At 37.4% G+C, this 13,719-nt stretch overlaps 1 protein-coding gene across 5 annotated transcripts in view; it reads left to right on the forward strand.

The window, feature by feature from the left end:
- Nucleotides 1-13,719, forward strand: part of CORIN (corin, serine peptidase) — a 258,226-nt gene that overhangs the window by 109,613 nt on the left and 134,894 nt on the right. For all 5 annotated transcript variants that reach the window (XM_060188101.1, XM_016184903.2, XM_060188100.1 and 2 more), the window contains one exon: nucleotides 3,130-3,311. In XM_060188101.1, coding sequence (XP_060044084.1) covers nucleotides 3,130-3,311 — 182 coding nt within the window. The remainder of the gene's footprint in view (nucleotides 1-3,129; nucleotides 3,312-13,719) is intronic.

The following is a 13,719-nucleotide window of genomic DNA, read 5'->3' on the forward strand; positions in this document are numbered from 1 at the left end:
AGAAAGTTTAGTAGTACAGAGACCATGAAAAATCATCAGGATACAGGAGTATCCTTCAAATGAAGAATCAGAGCCTTGGTGTGAGTATGATGTTGGCTCAAGATTAGGCAGTAGCAGAGTGGGCCTGTGGAAGTTTTAGGGTTAGGTTCTTACTTGCTTACAGAAAATGACTATGATAAGAGTCAATGGCAATGTCAGTTTCTCATTTAAAAATTCACCTTTAGTACATGATGGAGCTCTGCTAAGTCCCTGCATTGACCTTTATTGTTATTACCAATGCAAATTGCCATTGGCAATTATTAAAAAAAAGTGTGAAGTGACTAAAGAAGATAAGTAAATCTTGTTTTAGAAGTAAGAAGAAGTCCAGGAATTCCTTATGATTTGGGCTTTGAGAATTATTAATAGTCAGCCCCACATACTATCTTGAATTATTTCCTCCTATAAATGGCCTCTGGAATTCCTTCAATTAGGAATGTCTTTGTTATAGCAAACAATCTCCTTCTAATGATATAAAAACCTCTGGGAGGGCTAATCACTTATGTATGACTATGAATTGAATTTGTGCTATTTTCATCCACCCCCCCTTTTTTTTTTTTACAGTTTAACTGAGATCAACTCACTAAGGGAATGTAGTGTTGATGGTAGGAAGGGAAGCAAATATTAAAGAGAAAATGATGCTCTGAAGGAGGTGGCCACTGAAGTACAGTTTGGGAATGGGCGTCCTCAGGGGTTAGGAGCCAGATCAGGGACAAGGAGGCAAAGGAAAGGTGCTAAGACCAAACCTTACGTGTTTTGTGGCTTTTCTGTGGACTATCATAGATGAAAAAGGAAGCAAAAAAAAAAAAAATGACTTTCTCCTTTCCTAGCATTCCTTAGTCCCTTTGGAGAATACTAACTCTTTGCAGATGAATAAAAAAAATCTTTCTTTTCTTTGATAGGACAAAGAGAAATTAAGAGGGTATTGGGAGATAATAAGGGCAACAGAACGAGAGAGACTGATAGCACTGTTTCACCACTTCTAAAGTTTCCACCCTGCAGGTGGAGGTTGGAGGCTTGAAGGTGGATCCTAGTACATGATGTGTATGCACTTAACCAGGTACACAACTATCCACCCTTTGGAAAAAAAATTTTTTTTCAATGAAGGGAGAACCCAAACACTGTGTATATAGTAGCCTACTGACAGTCATATCAGTTTTCAATTTATCTTGATTCATGCTTTGGAGTAACTGAAGTAAAGACATATAACAGATTAGTTTACAGAATGGGTCTTTCAGGCAGGGGTAGATAGCATAATGGTTATGCCAAGAGTCTCTCATGCCTGAGGTTTCAAAGTCCCAGGTTCAAACACCCACACCATCATAAGCCAGAACTGAGCAGTGCTCTGGTTAAAAAAAAAATAAATCAGAATGGGTCTTTGGATCAACCTACCTGGTTTTAAATATTGCTTCTGATACTCATTATTTAAGTGATTTTGGATAAATATTTTACTTGTGCTTTAGTGTCCTTATTTGCATATCAAGAGATGATAGTAATATTTATCAGTTAGGGCTATAATGAAGAAAAAGTAAGTCAGATGTACTCAAAAAAGTATTTAGAACAGAACTTCGCACAGTGTAAGTAATTGCATGGGAGTGCCATAGTCTTCATATTCATATTCATATGCCATGTTCTTCAGTTTTATCTGAAAAAATGTAGTCATCAGTTTAGTTAAAGTGGTTCTAGAAAAGTCAGAGAGGAACTCAGATAAAAAAAAAACAAGCTGGGTTAAGTGCGCATGACGCGAAGAGCAAAGACCGGCATAAGGATACCAGTTCCAGCCCCTGGCTCCCCACCTGCAGGGGAGTCGCTTCACAGGCAGTGAAGCAGGTCTGCAGGTGTCTATCTTTCTCTCCCCCTCTCTGCCTTCCCCTCCTCTCTCCATTTCTCTCTGTCCTATCCAACAACGATGACAACAACAACAGCAATAATAATTACAACAATAAAAAACAAGGCCAACAAAAGAGAAAATAAATAAATAAATATAAAAATTTTTTTTTAATTTTTAAAAAGACAAGCTCCAGGGGCATCATTAATTACTCTTTAAAACAGAAAGCAAGCAAACAAAAGCCGTGTGTGTGTGTGTGTGTGTGTGTGTGTGTGTGTGTGTGTGTGTGATGAGACCAGGACACCATTTATCTCTGGCATTTGGAAGTGCCGCGTACTGGACTCCAACCTCTGGACCTTCATACATGCTCCAGAGGCATCATTACTCTTTAAAACAGAAAGCAAATAAACAAATCTCTCTCTCTCTCTCTCTCTCTCTCTCTCTCTCTGTGTGTGTGTGTGTGTGTGTGTGTGTGTGTGTGTGAGATGAGGCCAGAACACCATTATCTCTGGCATTTGGAAGTGCCACATACTGGACTCCAACCTCTGGACCTTCATACTTGCAAGTCCTGTGAACTACGTCCCTGGCCTTGGGCATTACATTGACCAGTACTGGACAGTTGCTTGCATTTCTCTATATTGTGCAGAAGATAAAATAGAAATCTGAGATAATAGCTACATTTAGACTGTAGAAAATTCATTGAGTTGCTAAGTGTTTGTATAATATGTGTTTTTTAAAGAAAGCATGGCAAGTTAAACACTTTACTCTGCCTTTCAGATACTGGGAATTTCTCAAAGTAAGTATAAAGGAAGGAGTTTAACCTATTTTGTGACCTACTTCAGCCTTTTCAATTTCGGGGGGGAGGGACCTCCATTTTAACTTACTCCTTTTGATATTAAGTGAAGTTCATTTTTTGATTGAGAGGTTTACTGTAGCACAGGAAATCTTAAGAAAATCATTTGGGATGAGTGCTTCTATATGAGACAGGTATATTATATAACTAGTTAATAAATTTAATTTAAAATTATTAAAAAATTGGGTGTCTAAAATTCTTGTTATGGAACTGAGTGAATAATTTAATTGTTGACTATAGATTAAGAATATAGATTAAGATAATATTGCATGACTATAGATTAAGATAATATTGCATGACTATAGATTAAGATAATATTGCAGCACTTGTAGCTGACTCTCCTTTAATTTCATGATCGTTTCAAGAAGTGGTCTATAAAAACATTGATTTTCACTTTTCTCTTTTCTCCTAGCTATGGTCTCCTGCCTTGTAGATCCTTCTGTGAGGCTGCCAAAGAAGGCTGTGAATCAGTGCTTGGAGTCGTGAACTCGTCCTGGCCTGACTTCCTCAAATGCTCCCAGTTTAGAAACCAAACTGAAGGCAGTAACATCAGTAGGATTTGCTTCTCACCACAACAGGAGAAAGGAAAACAATGTAGGTGTCTGAATTTATTTGATTTCATTTTTTAAAAGTTTTTATTGGCATATAGCATTCATATAAATATACATATATAGTACAATTAAATTAAGTTTAAGAAAGTGACTAGATTTGTGTGCTGAGTACCTGAACCAAGATATAGGATGTGATCAACATCCCAGAAACACTCACAAGCCTACACCCCAGTCATTCTCTCCCTAATGTAACCTCTATACTGACTTCTGACCCTTCTGATATTTTTGCCTCTTTCTGAATTTCTTGTCAAGTGAGTTATGTATACACTTTTTGTATCTAACTTCATTTGCTAGGCGTATGTTGAGAAATTAATCTTTGGGTTTTCATCTTGCTGTGATCTATTCATTCTTATTCTTGTATAGTGCTCTAATATGTGATTATATCAAATTTTATTTTTTGATTCTGTTGACATTCAAATTTTATTTCTAGTTATTATGAATAGTGAATAGCAATGATTTGACTGCCCCCATAAATATCGTTCGTTGTTGAAAAACAGTTATACATTTCCATAGTGATTTTTTTTATTCTAAAGTGGTTGTACCGGTGGCAGCAGAGGCAGCTTTAAAGGTAGAGAGCAGGAATTCCATGTTTGGGTTCCTGAGTTTGATCTCTGGCACTGCATATGCCAGAGAAGGATGGTCTCTAGTCTCAGTCTCTCTGTCTCAACATATATATATATATATATATATATATATATATATATATTAAAATAAAAGTGGTTGTGACAGTTTATACCCCTACCAGCTATGTGTAAATTTGCAGTTACTCCCCATCTGCAGGGAAAAGCTTTGTGAGTGGTGAAGCAGTGTTGCAGGTGTCTCTCTGTCTCTATCTCCCCCTTCCTCTCAATTTCTGGCTGTCTCTATCCAATAAATAAATAAAATAAAGCTAATTAAAAAAACAAAGTTGCAGTTACTCTAAACTCCTTACAACAGTTAGTATTACCAGCTTTACATTTTAACAATTCTGGTAAAAGTACTGTCGTACTGTTGTAACCTATATTTTTATTCTTTTTATGTGGTACTCAGGAATGAACCCAGAGCTTTTCACATTAATAGTACTGCTATACACTAAGAAGAAATGCCAGGGCCAGCAAAATAACTCACCTGCATAGCACACCTGCTTTACCATGTGTGACCAGATTCAAGGCTTGCCTCTACCTCACTGGAACAAACTTTATTGTAGTGATGGTTTTTTTCCCCTATCTCTGTCACTCTCTTTATATCTGAAAAGAAAAAAAGTTAGCCTAGAGCAATGAAGCTATGAGGATTACAAGGGAATAATAGAAAGAGATACCAGTTTCGTCAATAGTGAGAAGGGTTTCACTTTATATCTTTGCAATACTTGCTATCTTTTTCATTATAGCCATTCTACTGGGTACTAAGTAATATCTCATTGTGGCTTTATATTTTCTAATGACTAGTTAGTTTGGTGATTTAGTAATTTATGAACTTGTTAATAATTTATATATAGTCTTTTTAAAAAAGAGATTTTATTTATGTATTTTTTCTTCTTCTAGCGTTTGCCCTTCTTCTGTAGCCAGTCAACAGCGTCAGGTTGAGCCTGATGTAAAGTTTCGAGACCTCCTTTGAATCTGGAGAGGTGGCAGTCGTTGACTATGTGGGTCATAGTCTGTCTGTAGCCGCAGGGGCAGTTCGGGTCGTCTCTGGCTCCCCAGCGATGGAACATAGCGGCGCACCGGCCATGGCCTGTTCGATAGCGATTGAGGAGGGCCCAATCATAACGTGCTAGGTCAAAGCCGGGTTGACGCTTGCAGGGGTCTGTGATGAGGTGTTTGTATTATGTATTAATAAAAGTGATTAGAAGAGAGAGAAAGAGAACCAGAGCATTGCTCTGGTACATATGGTCCCAGGGATTGAACTCAGGACCTTATGATTGAGAGCCCAATATTTTATCCACTACACCACTTCCTAGACCACTGTCTATATTCTTGTTAAATTTTTCAAATTAAAAATCTTACCCATTTAAAACTATTATTTGCCTTTAATTCTATATTCTTCACCTAATTTGGGTACAAGTCCTTCATCTGATAAATGATTTGCAAACATTTACTTTAATTCTGTGCCTGTGCATTTTTCCGTGTCCTTTGAAGCATAAAAATTCTATTTTTTAAAATTTTTGACATTAATTTGTCTGTCTTGTATCTTGTCACTTGTGCTTTGAGTGTCAGCTAAAATATCACTGCCTAATCCAGGACCACTAGTATTTATTCCTGTTTTCCTTTATGGGAGTTCTATGGTTTTAGCTCTTGTGTTTATGTCATTAATCAATTTGAATTAGTTTCCATTAATGGTCTGGCAGTGGTCTAATTTCATCTAGCTATAACAGCACCAACTGAATAAGAGATGATTCTTTCCCCATTTAAACAGCTGGGTACATGCCTCAAACCAATTAGCCTCATACATAGGTCTATTTTTGAGCTCTTGGTGCTTTTCCTTATGTCTTCCTTCTTCCTGCATACTCAGCTCCTTGGTAAGACTCCATTTGTAGCTCCTAGCCTCTATTTTTGTCTCTCCACCCTGTAGGGTTTCCAAAAGCTCTGCTGACTGTTCTGTCTCTTTGCAGTGGTCCTGTGTTCACATTCTCAGGATCTAGCATCACACCATGAATTGGCAAGTTCCACAGGGGACAAAGCATTCACAGAATGTGGAGTCTTTGTTCTTCAGTTATCTTCTCTCTGGGATCTTGACCACTTGTGTCATAGTGGTTTCATCAGCTATCAGATGCCTCTAAACAGATGTTTCTTGTGTTTGATCTGGCTATTCAAGTTCTACTTGATGAGAATATCGACCTGCTGCTAGTAGAAACATTTTAGCCAGAGTGAAGATTAGTTTTATATATTTTGAACACAGTATCTAGTAGAGGTCTGCTGATTATTTCAGATTCCACCCACAAGAGAGTATAATTTTGGACTATCAGAAGGAAGGTGACTGTATTTGAAAGACAAGTTTATAATCTTTCTCTTGTTCAATTAAATTTGCTCCTGTTTTCATGGAAACTTTATAAGTGGTCTTTGTTATAAGTGGTCTTTTTTAGTGGTCATTGGAAAATGTACCCTACTGCTACAAGAGTTAAGAATCCACAAAGAAAAATTGAAAATGAAGATATCAGTATTCTTAAAACACTAATTGTCAAGGTTATCAGTTCTTGAAAAAAATAGCATTACTTAGTAACCTATCCCACTAAGTTTTCTAACTTGGGAAAGACTAATGATCTTGGAAATTTTAAGAGATTGATGAAACACCTATATTATAAAATGTACATTTAAGCTCATGTTGCTTTTAGTGAGGATTTATCATCTCTGTGAGAGTCTGTTATCTATATTTTATAAATTGGGGAACTGAAATTCAGGGAGGTTAGTCTAAAATAATTTTAGTAACTACTTCTCCTCTTTGCTTTCTTCTTCCTCCTCCCAACCGCCTCATTTTTCTCTTCTCCCTCTTCTTCCTTGCTCATTTCTGGTGTATGGTGCTTCTGGGAACTAAGCCTGGCGTCTAGTGCCATATGCATGAGAATCTATTGTATAAACCACTGTGCTATTTTCCCAGCCCCTAAGGGTACTTTTATTTATTTATTATTTATTATATTTTTAACTCACTGCTTAGTTCTTATTTATTGTGGTACTGGGTACTGGGGATTGGACCTGAGATGTTGGCACCTCAGGCAATAGTCCATTTACAAAACCATTTTTCCAGGTCCCTAAGGAATTATTTATTCATTGCCAGACTACTTCTAAACTGCTTATGGTGGTGCTGGGAACTGAACATGGGACCTTTTGTGCTTCAAACAAGAAAGATATTTTATTTTTTATTAGTGAATTAATATTGATTTCCAAATTACAACTTAATAGGGGTATAATTCCATGACATTCTTAACACCAGAGTTATGTTTCCCCACCCCTTCCTTGAAAACTGTACTAATTCTCCCATGGTCACAGATAAGAGTTAACTGTATATTTCTCTCTCTCTCTCTCTCTTTTCCATACACACGCGCGCGCGCACACACACACACACACACACACACACACACACACACACACACACACGTTTTGGTCCATTTTTTTCTACGTTCTGCCTTCACATCCATTCAAAATCACACCTACACCTTTTACTACTTCCGAGTGCCCTTCATTTTTGTACTCTTGTCTGATAAGAGAAACAGTGTCTAGCTTCCTCTGGTGTTTTCCAGATTTGTTTCTCTCTCTGTGATGGTACAAAAACAAGGTTCCTGGTGACAAATTCTCTGGGTACTGACAGAATGGGCTTCAGAGGCCTTTGGTATTCTTCCCCTATAAACTATCTCCATTGGGAGTATGGGCAAAAGTTATTTTGGGGGTGCCAAATGTGGGGAGTTTTGGCTTTTGAGATTGCTTCTATATTGGACATGGGCATTGGCATTTTGATCCATACCCCCAGCCTGATGGAATAGTGCTCTGGAAAGGTGAGATTCCCCGGGCATGTTGCTAAGGTTATCTGCTCAGGGACGTCAGGATGGAATCATAGTAGCATCTGCAACTTGATGGCTGAAAGACAGTAAGAAATAAAGAGCACAAAATGTTTAATAAATAGGAACCAAAAATTAGGAGTAGAGAAGATGAGAGCAGAGACCTTAGGATGGAAAGAAGATTTTTCAGGTGTGTTCCTAGGGGCCCATGTATGAAAGACATTTTACATAACCATGACACTATTTTTCCTCAGTTCTAATGTTATATTTATTTATTATTTTTTTCTTCACAAATTCCAGTTCAGGTTCTACTGTGTTTCCTCTTCTAATCTTGTTTTTCAACTTCTGTCTGAGAGTGAGATCATCCCATATTCATCCTTCTGTTTCTGACTGATTTCACTTAACATGAATTTTTCAAGGTCCATCTAAGATCAGCTGAAAACGGTGAAGTCACAATTTTTAATAGCTGAGTAGTATTCCATTGTGTACATATACCACAACTTGCTCAGCCGCTCATCTGTTTTTGGACACCTGGGTTGCTTCCAGGTTTTGGCTATTACAAATTGGTCTGCTAAGAACGTATGTATACACAGATGTTTTTGGATGGTTATGTTGTGTTCCTTAGGATATATCCCCAGGAGAGGAATTGCAGGATCATAGGGTAGGTCCATTTCTAGCCTTGTGAGAGTTCTCCAGACTGCTCTCCACAGAGTTTGGACCAATTTACATCCCCACCAGCAGTGTAGGAGGGTTCCTTTGACTCTACAACCTCTCCATCATTTGTTGCTATTACCTTTTGTGATGTATGATATTCTCACAGGAGTGAAGTGGTGTCTCATTGTTGTCTTCATTTGCATTTCTCTGACAATCAAAGACTTGAAGCATTTTTTCTCATGTGATTCTTGGCCTTTTGGATCTCTTCTGTGGTGAATATTCTGTCCATGTCCTCCCCCCATTTTTGGATGGGGACATTTTTTTTCTTGTTCTTGAGTTTGGCAAGATCTTTATGTATTTTGGTTATTACACTCTTGTCTGATGTATAGCATGTAAAGATCTTCTCCTATTCTGTGAAGGGGTTTCTTGGTTTGGGTAGTGGTTTATTTTTCTGTGCAGAAGCTTTTTAATTTGATGTAGTCCCATAGGTTTACCTATGGGACTACATCAAATTAGTCTTCTTTTAACTGGATTCGTTTCACTGAAGATTTCTTTAAAATTTATGCTGAAAAGAGTTCTGTCAATATTTTCCTCTAAGTATCCGATAGTTTCTGGTTTAACATCCAAGTCCTTGATCCAGTTGGAATTTACTTTTGTATTTGGTGAAATATAGTGGTTCATTTTCATTCTTCTGCATGTTTCAACCCATTTTTTCCAACACCATTTGTTGAAGAGACTCTGCATTCCCCATTTAATAGTCAGGGCACCTTTGTCAAAGATTAGATGTCCATAGGTGTGGGGGCTTACTTATGGGCTCTCAATTCTATTCCACTGGTCAGTGTGTCTATTCATGTTCCAGTACCAAGCAGTTTTGATGACAATGGTCCTATAATACAATTTGAGATCTGGAAGTGTGATGCCTCTGGTTCTGTTTCTTCTCAAGATTGTTTTGGCAATTCTAGGTCTTTTCTGGTTCCAGATAAACATTTGTAACATTTGTTCTATTCTTCTAAAAAATGGGGTTGGTATCTTGATGGGGATAGCATTAAATTTGTATATGGCTCTGGGTAGTATATTCATTTTGATGATGTTAATTCTTCCAACCCATGAACATGGAATATCTTTCCACTTCTTTGTGTCTCTTTCAATTTCCTTGTGTAGTGACTCATAATTTTCAGTACACAAGTCTTTCACTTCTTTGGTTAGGTTTATTCCCAGATATTTTATTGTTTTTGTTGCTATAGTAAAAGGAATTGATTTCTGGATTTCATTTTCTTCTACCTTAGTGTTTGCATAGAAAAGAATGCCACTGACTTTTAAATGTTAATTTTGTAGCCTGACACCTTACTGTATTGCCTAATGATTTCCAAAAGCTTCTTGCTGGATACCTTATGTTTTTCTACATATACTATCATGCCGTCTGCAAATAGGGAGGGTTTGACTTCTTCTCTTCCAATCAGTATCCCTTTAATTCCTTGCTCCTGCCTGATTGCTATGGCAAGAACTTCCAACACTATGTTGAACAGTAATGGTGATAGTGGGCAGCCCTGTCTAGTACCTGATCTGAGGGGAAATGCTTCCAGTTTTTCACCATTGAGTATGATGTTGGCTGTAGGTTTGCTATATATAGACTCCACTATCTTCAGGAATTTTCCATCTATTCCCATTTTTTGTACTGCTTTGATGATAAAGGGATGTTGTATTTTGTCAAGTGCTTTCTCTGCATCTATTGATATGACCATGTGGTTTTTGTTCTTGCTTTTGTTGATGTGGTGGATCACACTTATTCATTTACGTATATTAAACCAACCTTGCATGCCTGAGATAAACCCCACTTGGTCATGATGAACAATCTTTTGAATATACTGCTGTATCCGGTTGGCTAGAATTTTGTTCAATATTTTAGCATCTGTGTTCATCAGAGACATTGGTCTGTAGTTTTCTTTTTTCATTGTGTCCCCGTGTACTTTTGGTATCAAAGTGATGTTGGCCTCATAGAAGCTGGAAGGGAGTATTCCAGTGTCTCAATCTTCTGGAAAACTTTTAAAACTAGAGGTATTAGTTCTTCTTTGAAGGTTTTGTAGAATTCATTTGTAAAATCATCTGGTCCAGGACTTTTATTTTTGGGAAGATTTTTGATCTTCTGTTTTGATCTTCTGTTTTAATTCGTTAGCTGTGATGGGCCTGTTCATGTCATCTAGTTCCTCTTTACTTAGTTTTGGAAGTTTGTAGGTATCTAGGAAATCGTACATTTCTTCCAGGTTCTCTAGCTTGGTGGCATATAATTGTTCATAGAAGCCTCGCATGATATGTTGAATTTCTGTGCTGTCTGTTGTGATATCTCCTCTTTCATTTATGATCCCATTTATTTGGGTCTTCTCTCTCTTTTTAATTTTTTTTGTGAGTCTGGCTAAAGGTTTGTTGATTTTGTTCACTCTTTTGAAGAACCAACATTTACTTTCACTGATCTTTTGTATGGTTTTCTTATTTTCAATGTTATTGATTTCTGCCCTAACTTTAGTGATTTCTGTCCTTCTGGTTGCTTTAGGTTTTCTTTGTTCTTCTTCTTCTTCTTCTTCTAGGTCTTTAAGATGTGCAATCAGGCTGTTCATTTGTGCTTTTTCTTGTTTCCTAATGTGTGCTTGTATGGCTATGAACTTCCCTCTCAGTACTGCCTTAGCTGTGTCCCAAATATTTTGATAGGTTTTGTCTTCATTTTCATTGAACTTTCGAAACATTTTGATTTCTTCCTTTATTTCCTCTTTGACCCAGTAGTTGTTAAGTAATGTACTGTTGAGCTTCCACATTTGGGGACTATTAGTAATCTTTTGTTGATTGTTAAGTGTTAGTTTAATTCCACTGTGGTCTGAGTTGATGCTTGGGATGATTTCTATGCTATTGAATTTGCTGATGCTGTCTTTGTGGCCTAACATATGGTCTGTCCTTGAAAATGACCCATGTGGACTTGAGTAAAATGTGTATTCCAGTTTCTTGGGGTGAATGACTCTGAAAATGTCCAATAGTTCTAGTTTATCTATCTCCTCATCTAGCTCTCTTACGTCTTTATTGATTTTCTGCCTGGATAATCTGCCAAGTTGAGAGAGTGGGGTGTTGAAGACCCTACTATGACTGTGTTGCTGTTAATATATTGCTGTAACTCTCTCAGTAGATGTTTGATGTATTTAAGTCTTCTCATTGGGTGCATAGATAATTGACTGATCCACTGAGCATTAAGTAGTGTCCATCCTATCTTATCCAAAAGACTTGTCGATCCTCTGGTAAGCCAATAATGCATATATTGTTTCTTTTGAAGTCATCCCATAGGTCTCTGTTGTTGTTTTTAGTATCTATTAATCTCTTTTTGAGATCTCTTACTTCTTTTTTAGTTGTCTCTAATTCATCCCGATCTTGCTAATTCTGTCTTCAGCCTCATTTATTTTATTCTCTCTCCTGTTTTTTGGAGTTCACCTATTTTGTTTCACTGTTCTGATACTGTTTTAGTTTGTTCAGCTAGTTGTGTTCTTAGCTCAGCTATTTCAGCTTTTAGTTCTCTAATAACCTTGAGATAGTGTTTTCTTCCAGAGTCTCATTTATTGTTTCTGCATTTCTGATGACAATTCTTTCAAACTCTTTACTCACTCCTGTTATTTCCTCATCTAGTGTTTGGATGTTTAATCTCATTATTTTGTGCTTCAACCTTTGGGGGGGGAGGGCTCTGAGCTGGACTCTTATCCTGGCTCATTTCTCCACTATTTATTTTTGTTGTTTTAACCATTTTATATAGTATGTTATGAGGTCCCTCTCAGTACTTTTCAAATTACTGATCACTCTTGCCTGGATTGACTTGTGTCTAAGTAAGGTAATTTAAAGGGTTCATCACTGTGGAAATTGACAGTTATTTCGATATTATTTTAATGCTTAAAATGAGCACAGTGGCTTCCCTGTAGGCTATGGGAGCCTGAGGGCTTTTAAACTATAAGTAGGCTTCTTAGGTTAATCACTGACTCTTTACCAAGAGATAAAGCAGGGTGGGTCAGAGATAATCCAGTGGTTATGCGAAGAAACTCTCACAGCCCCACTGGTAGGCCACCAAAGTACAGATCTTCTCCTGAGTTTTCTTAGTTCTCTGTCCCCTGGTATTAGCACAGGGCCTCCCCCCGCTGCTCCAGATTCTGAGGGCAGTAGCAATGGAGACTCACAATTGCATTTGGTGAGTCTTAGGGGAGTCCTCTCCTCCCTTCAGCCATCTTTTTGTTTATGAAACAGACTGGAGGTGGTGTCTCAACTGGTAAACTGCCAGACTGTCACCAGCCACTTAATCTCTCCCTAAGCTCCTCTCTGTCCATGAGCCACATGTGTTTGCACTCATCGGTGATTTGGTGGGTTCCTGAAGTCATTCTAGTCCTGTCTTGTTGCAGTTCCAGGTGGTCTTCTTTGGTATTCCGGTGATTTTGGTGGGTTCTTGAAGTAGTTCTAGTCCTGCCTTGTTGCTGTCCCAGGTGGTTTCCTTTGGTATTCCTAGTTGACCGGGGAGAGGAGAGGAGAGGAACACAGCTGCTCTAATGTTATTTTTAAATTGTTACCTTCCACCTCCATCTTAACCTTTATCTTCTACTCAGTAATTCACCATCTTTTTATTCAATGATTAATTATTAACTCTGTTCTGTAATAGCTCCTTTCTCACAAAAGCTTTCAAAATATCATTTCAGGCTGAATTGAGTCAAAACCCACAATTTGTAACAGCTGCTTTTACAGGTCTGTTAATTTAACTCAGCTTCTCCTAGCATCCTTTAAATCAGTCTAAGAAGTTTTGTTCTTTACATAGAAAGGTACATAGTTATCTTATCTTTTTCATCTTCTGTGGATGCTAAGCCCTGTAAATAATGTGTTAAAGTGATAATACTGTGGGAACTCTTCTCCAGAGGTTTAAAGTAAAAACAAACATTTGTGTTTCCATAGTTGAGTTGTGAGAACTCAGGAGGCTAAAGGTTAAGACCCATCCATCATTCTTTGTTTTCTAACCACTCTTTTACCTTGTGTAATCATCTATGGAAAGTCATTTTTAATGTTATTTATGTGGGCTTAAAAGATCTCTCCTGCCACAAAAGAACTTTAGCTATTTATTCTTTCATCTTATTTTTTTTTTCAAATATCTGATTTGTTTTTCTAGCTCTGATTGCAATCTTTTCCATGCAGCAGTTGGAAAATTAAAGATTCAGGATTTTGATAAAACATATACTCTGGATTTCTTAAATTGAAATGTGGGTTCATA

The sequence above is a fragment of the Erinaceus europaeus genome, chromosome 3 (assembly GCF_950295315.1).
Source record: "Erinaceus europaeus chromosome 3, mEriEur2.1, whole genome shotgun sequence".
NCBI classification, from domain to species: Eukaryota; Metazoa; Chordata; class Mammalia; order Eulipotyphla; family Erinaceidae; genus Erinaceus; species Erinaceus europaeus.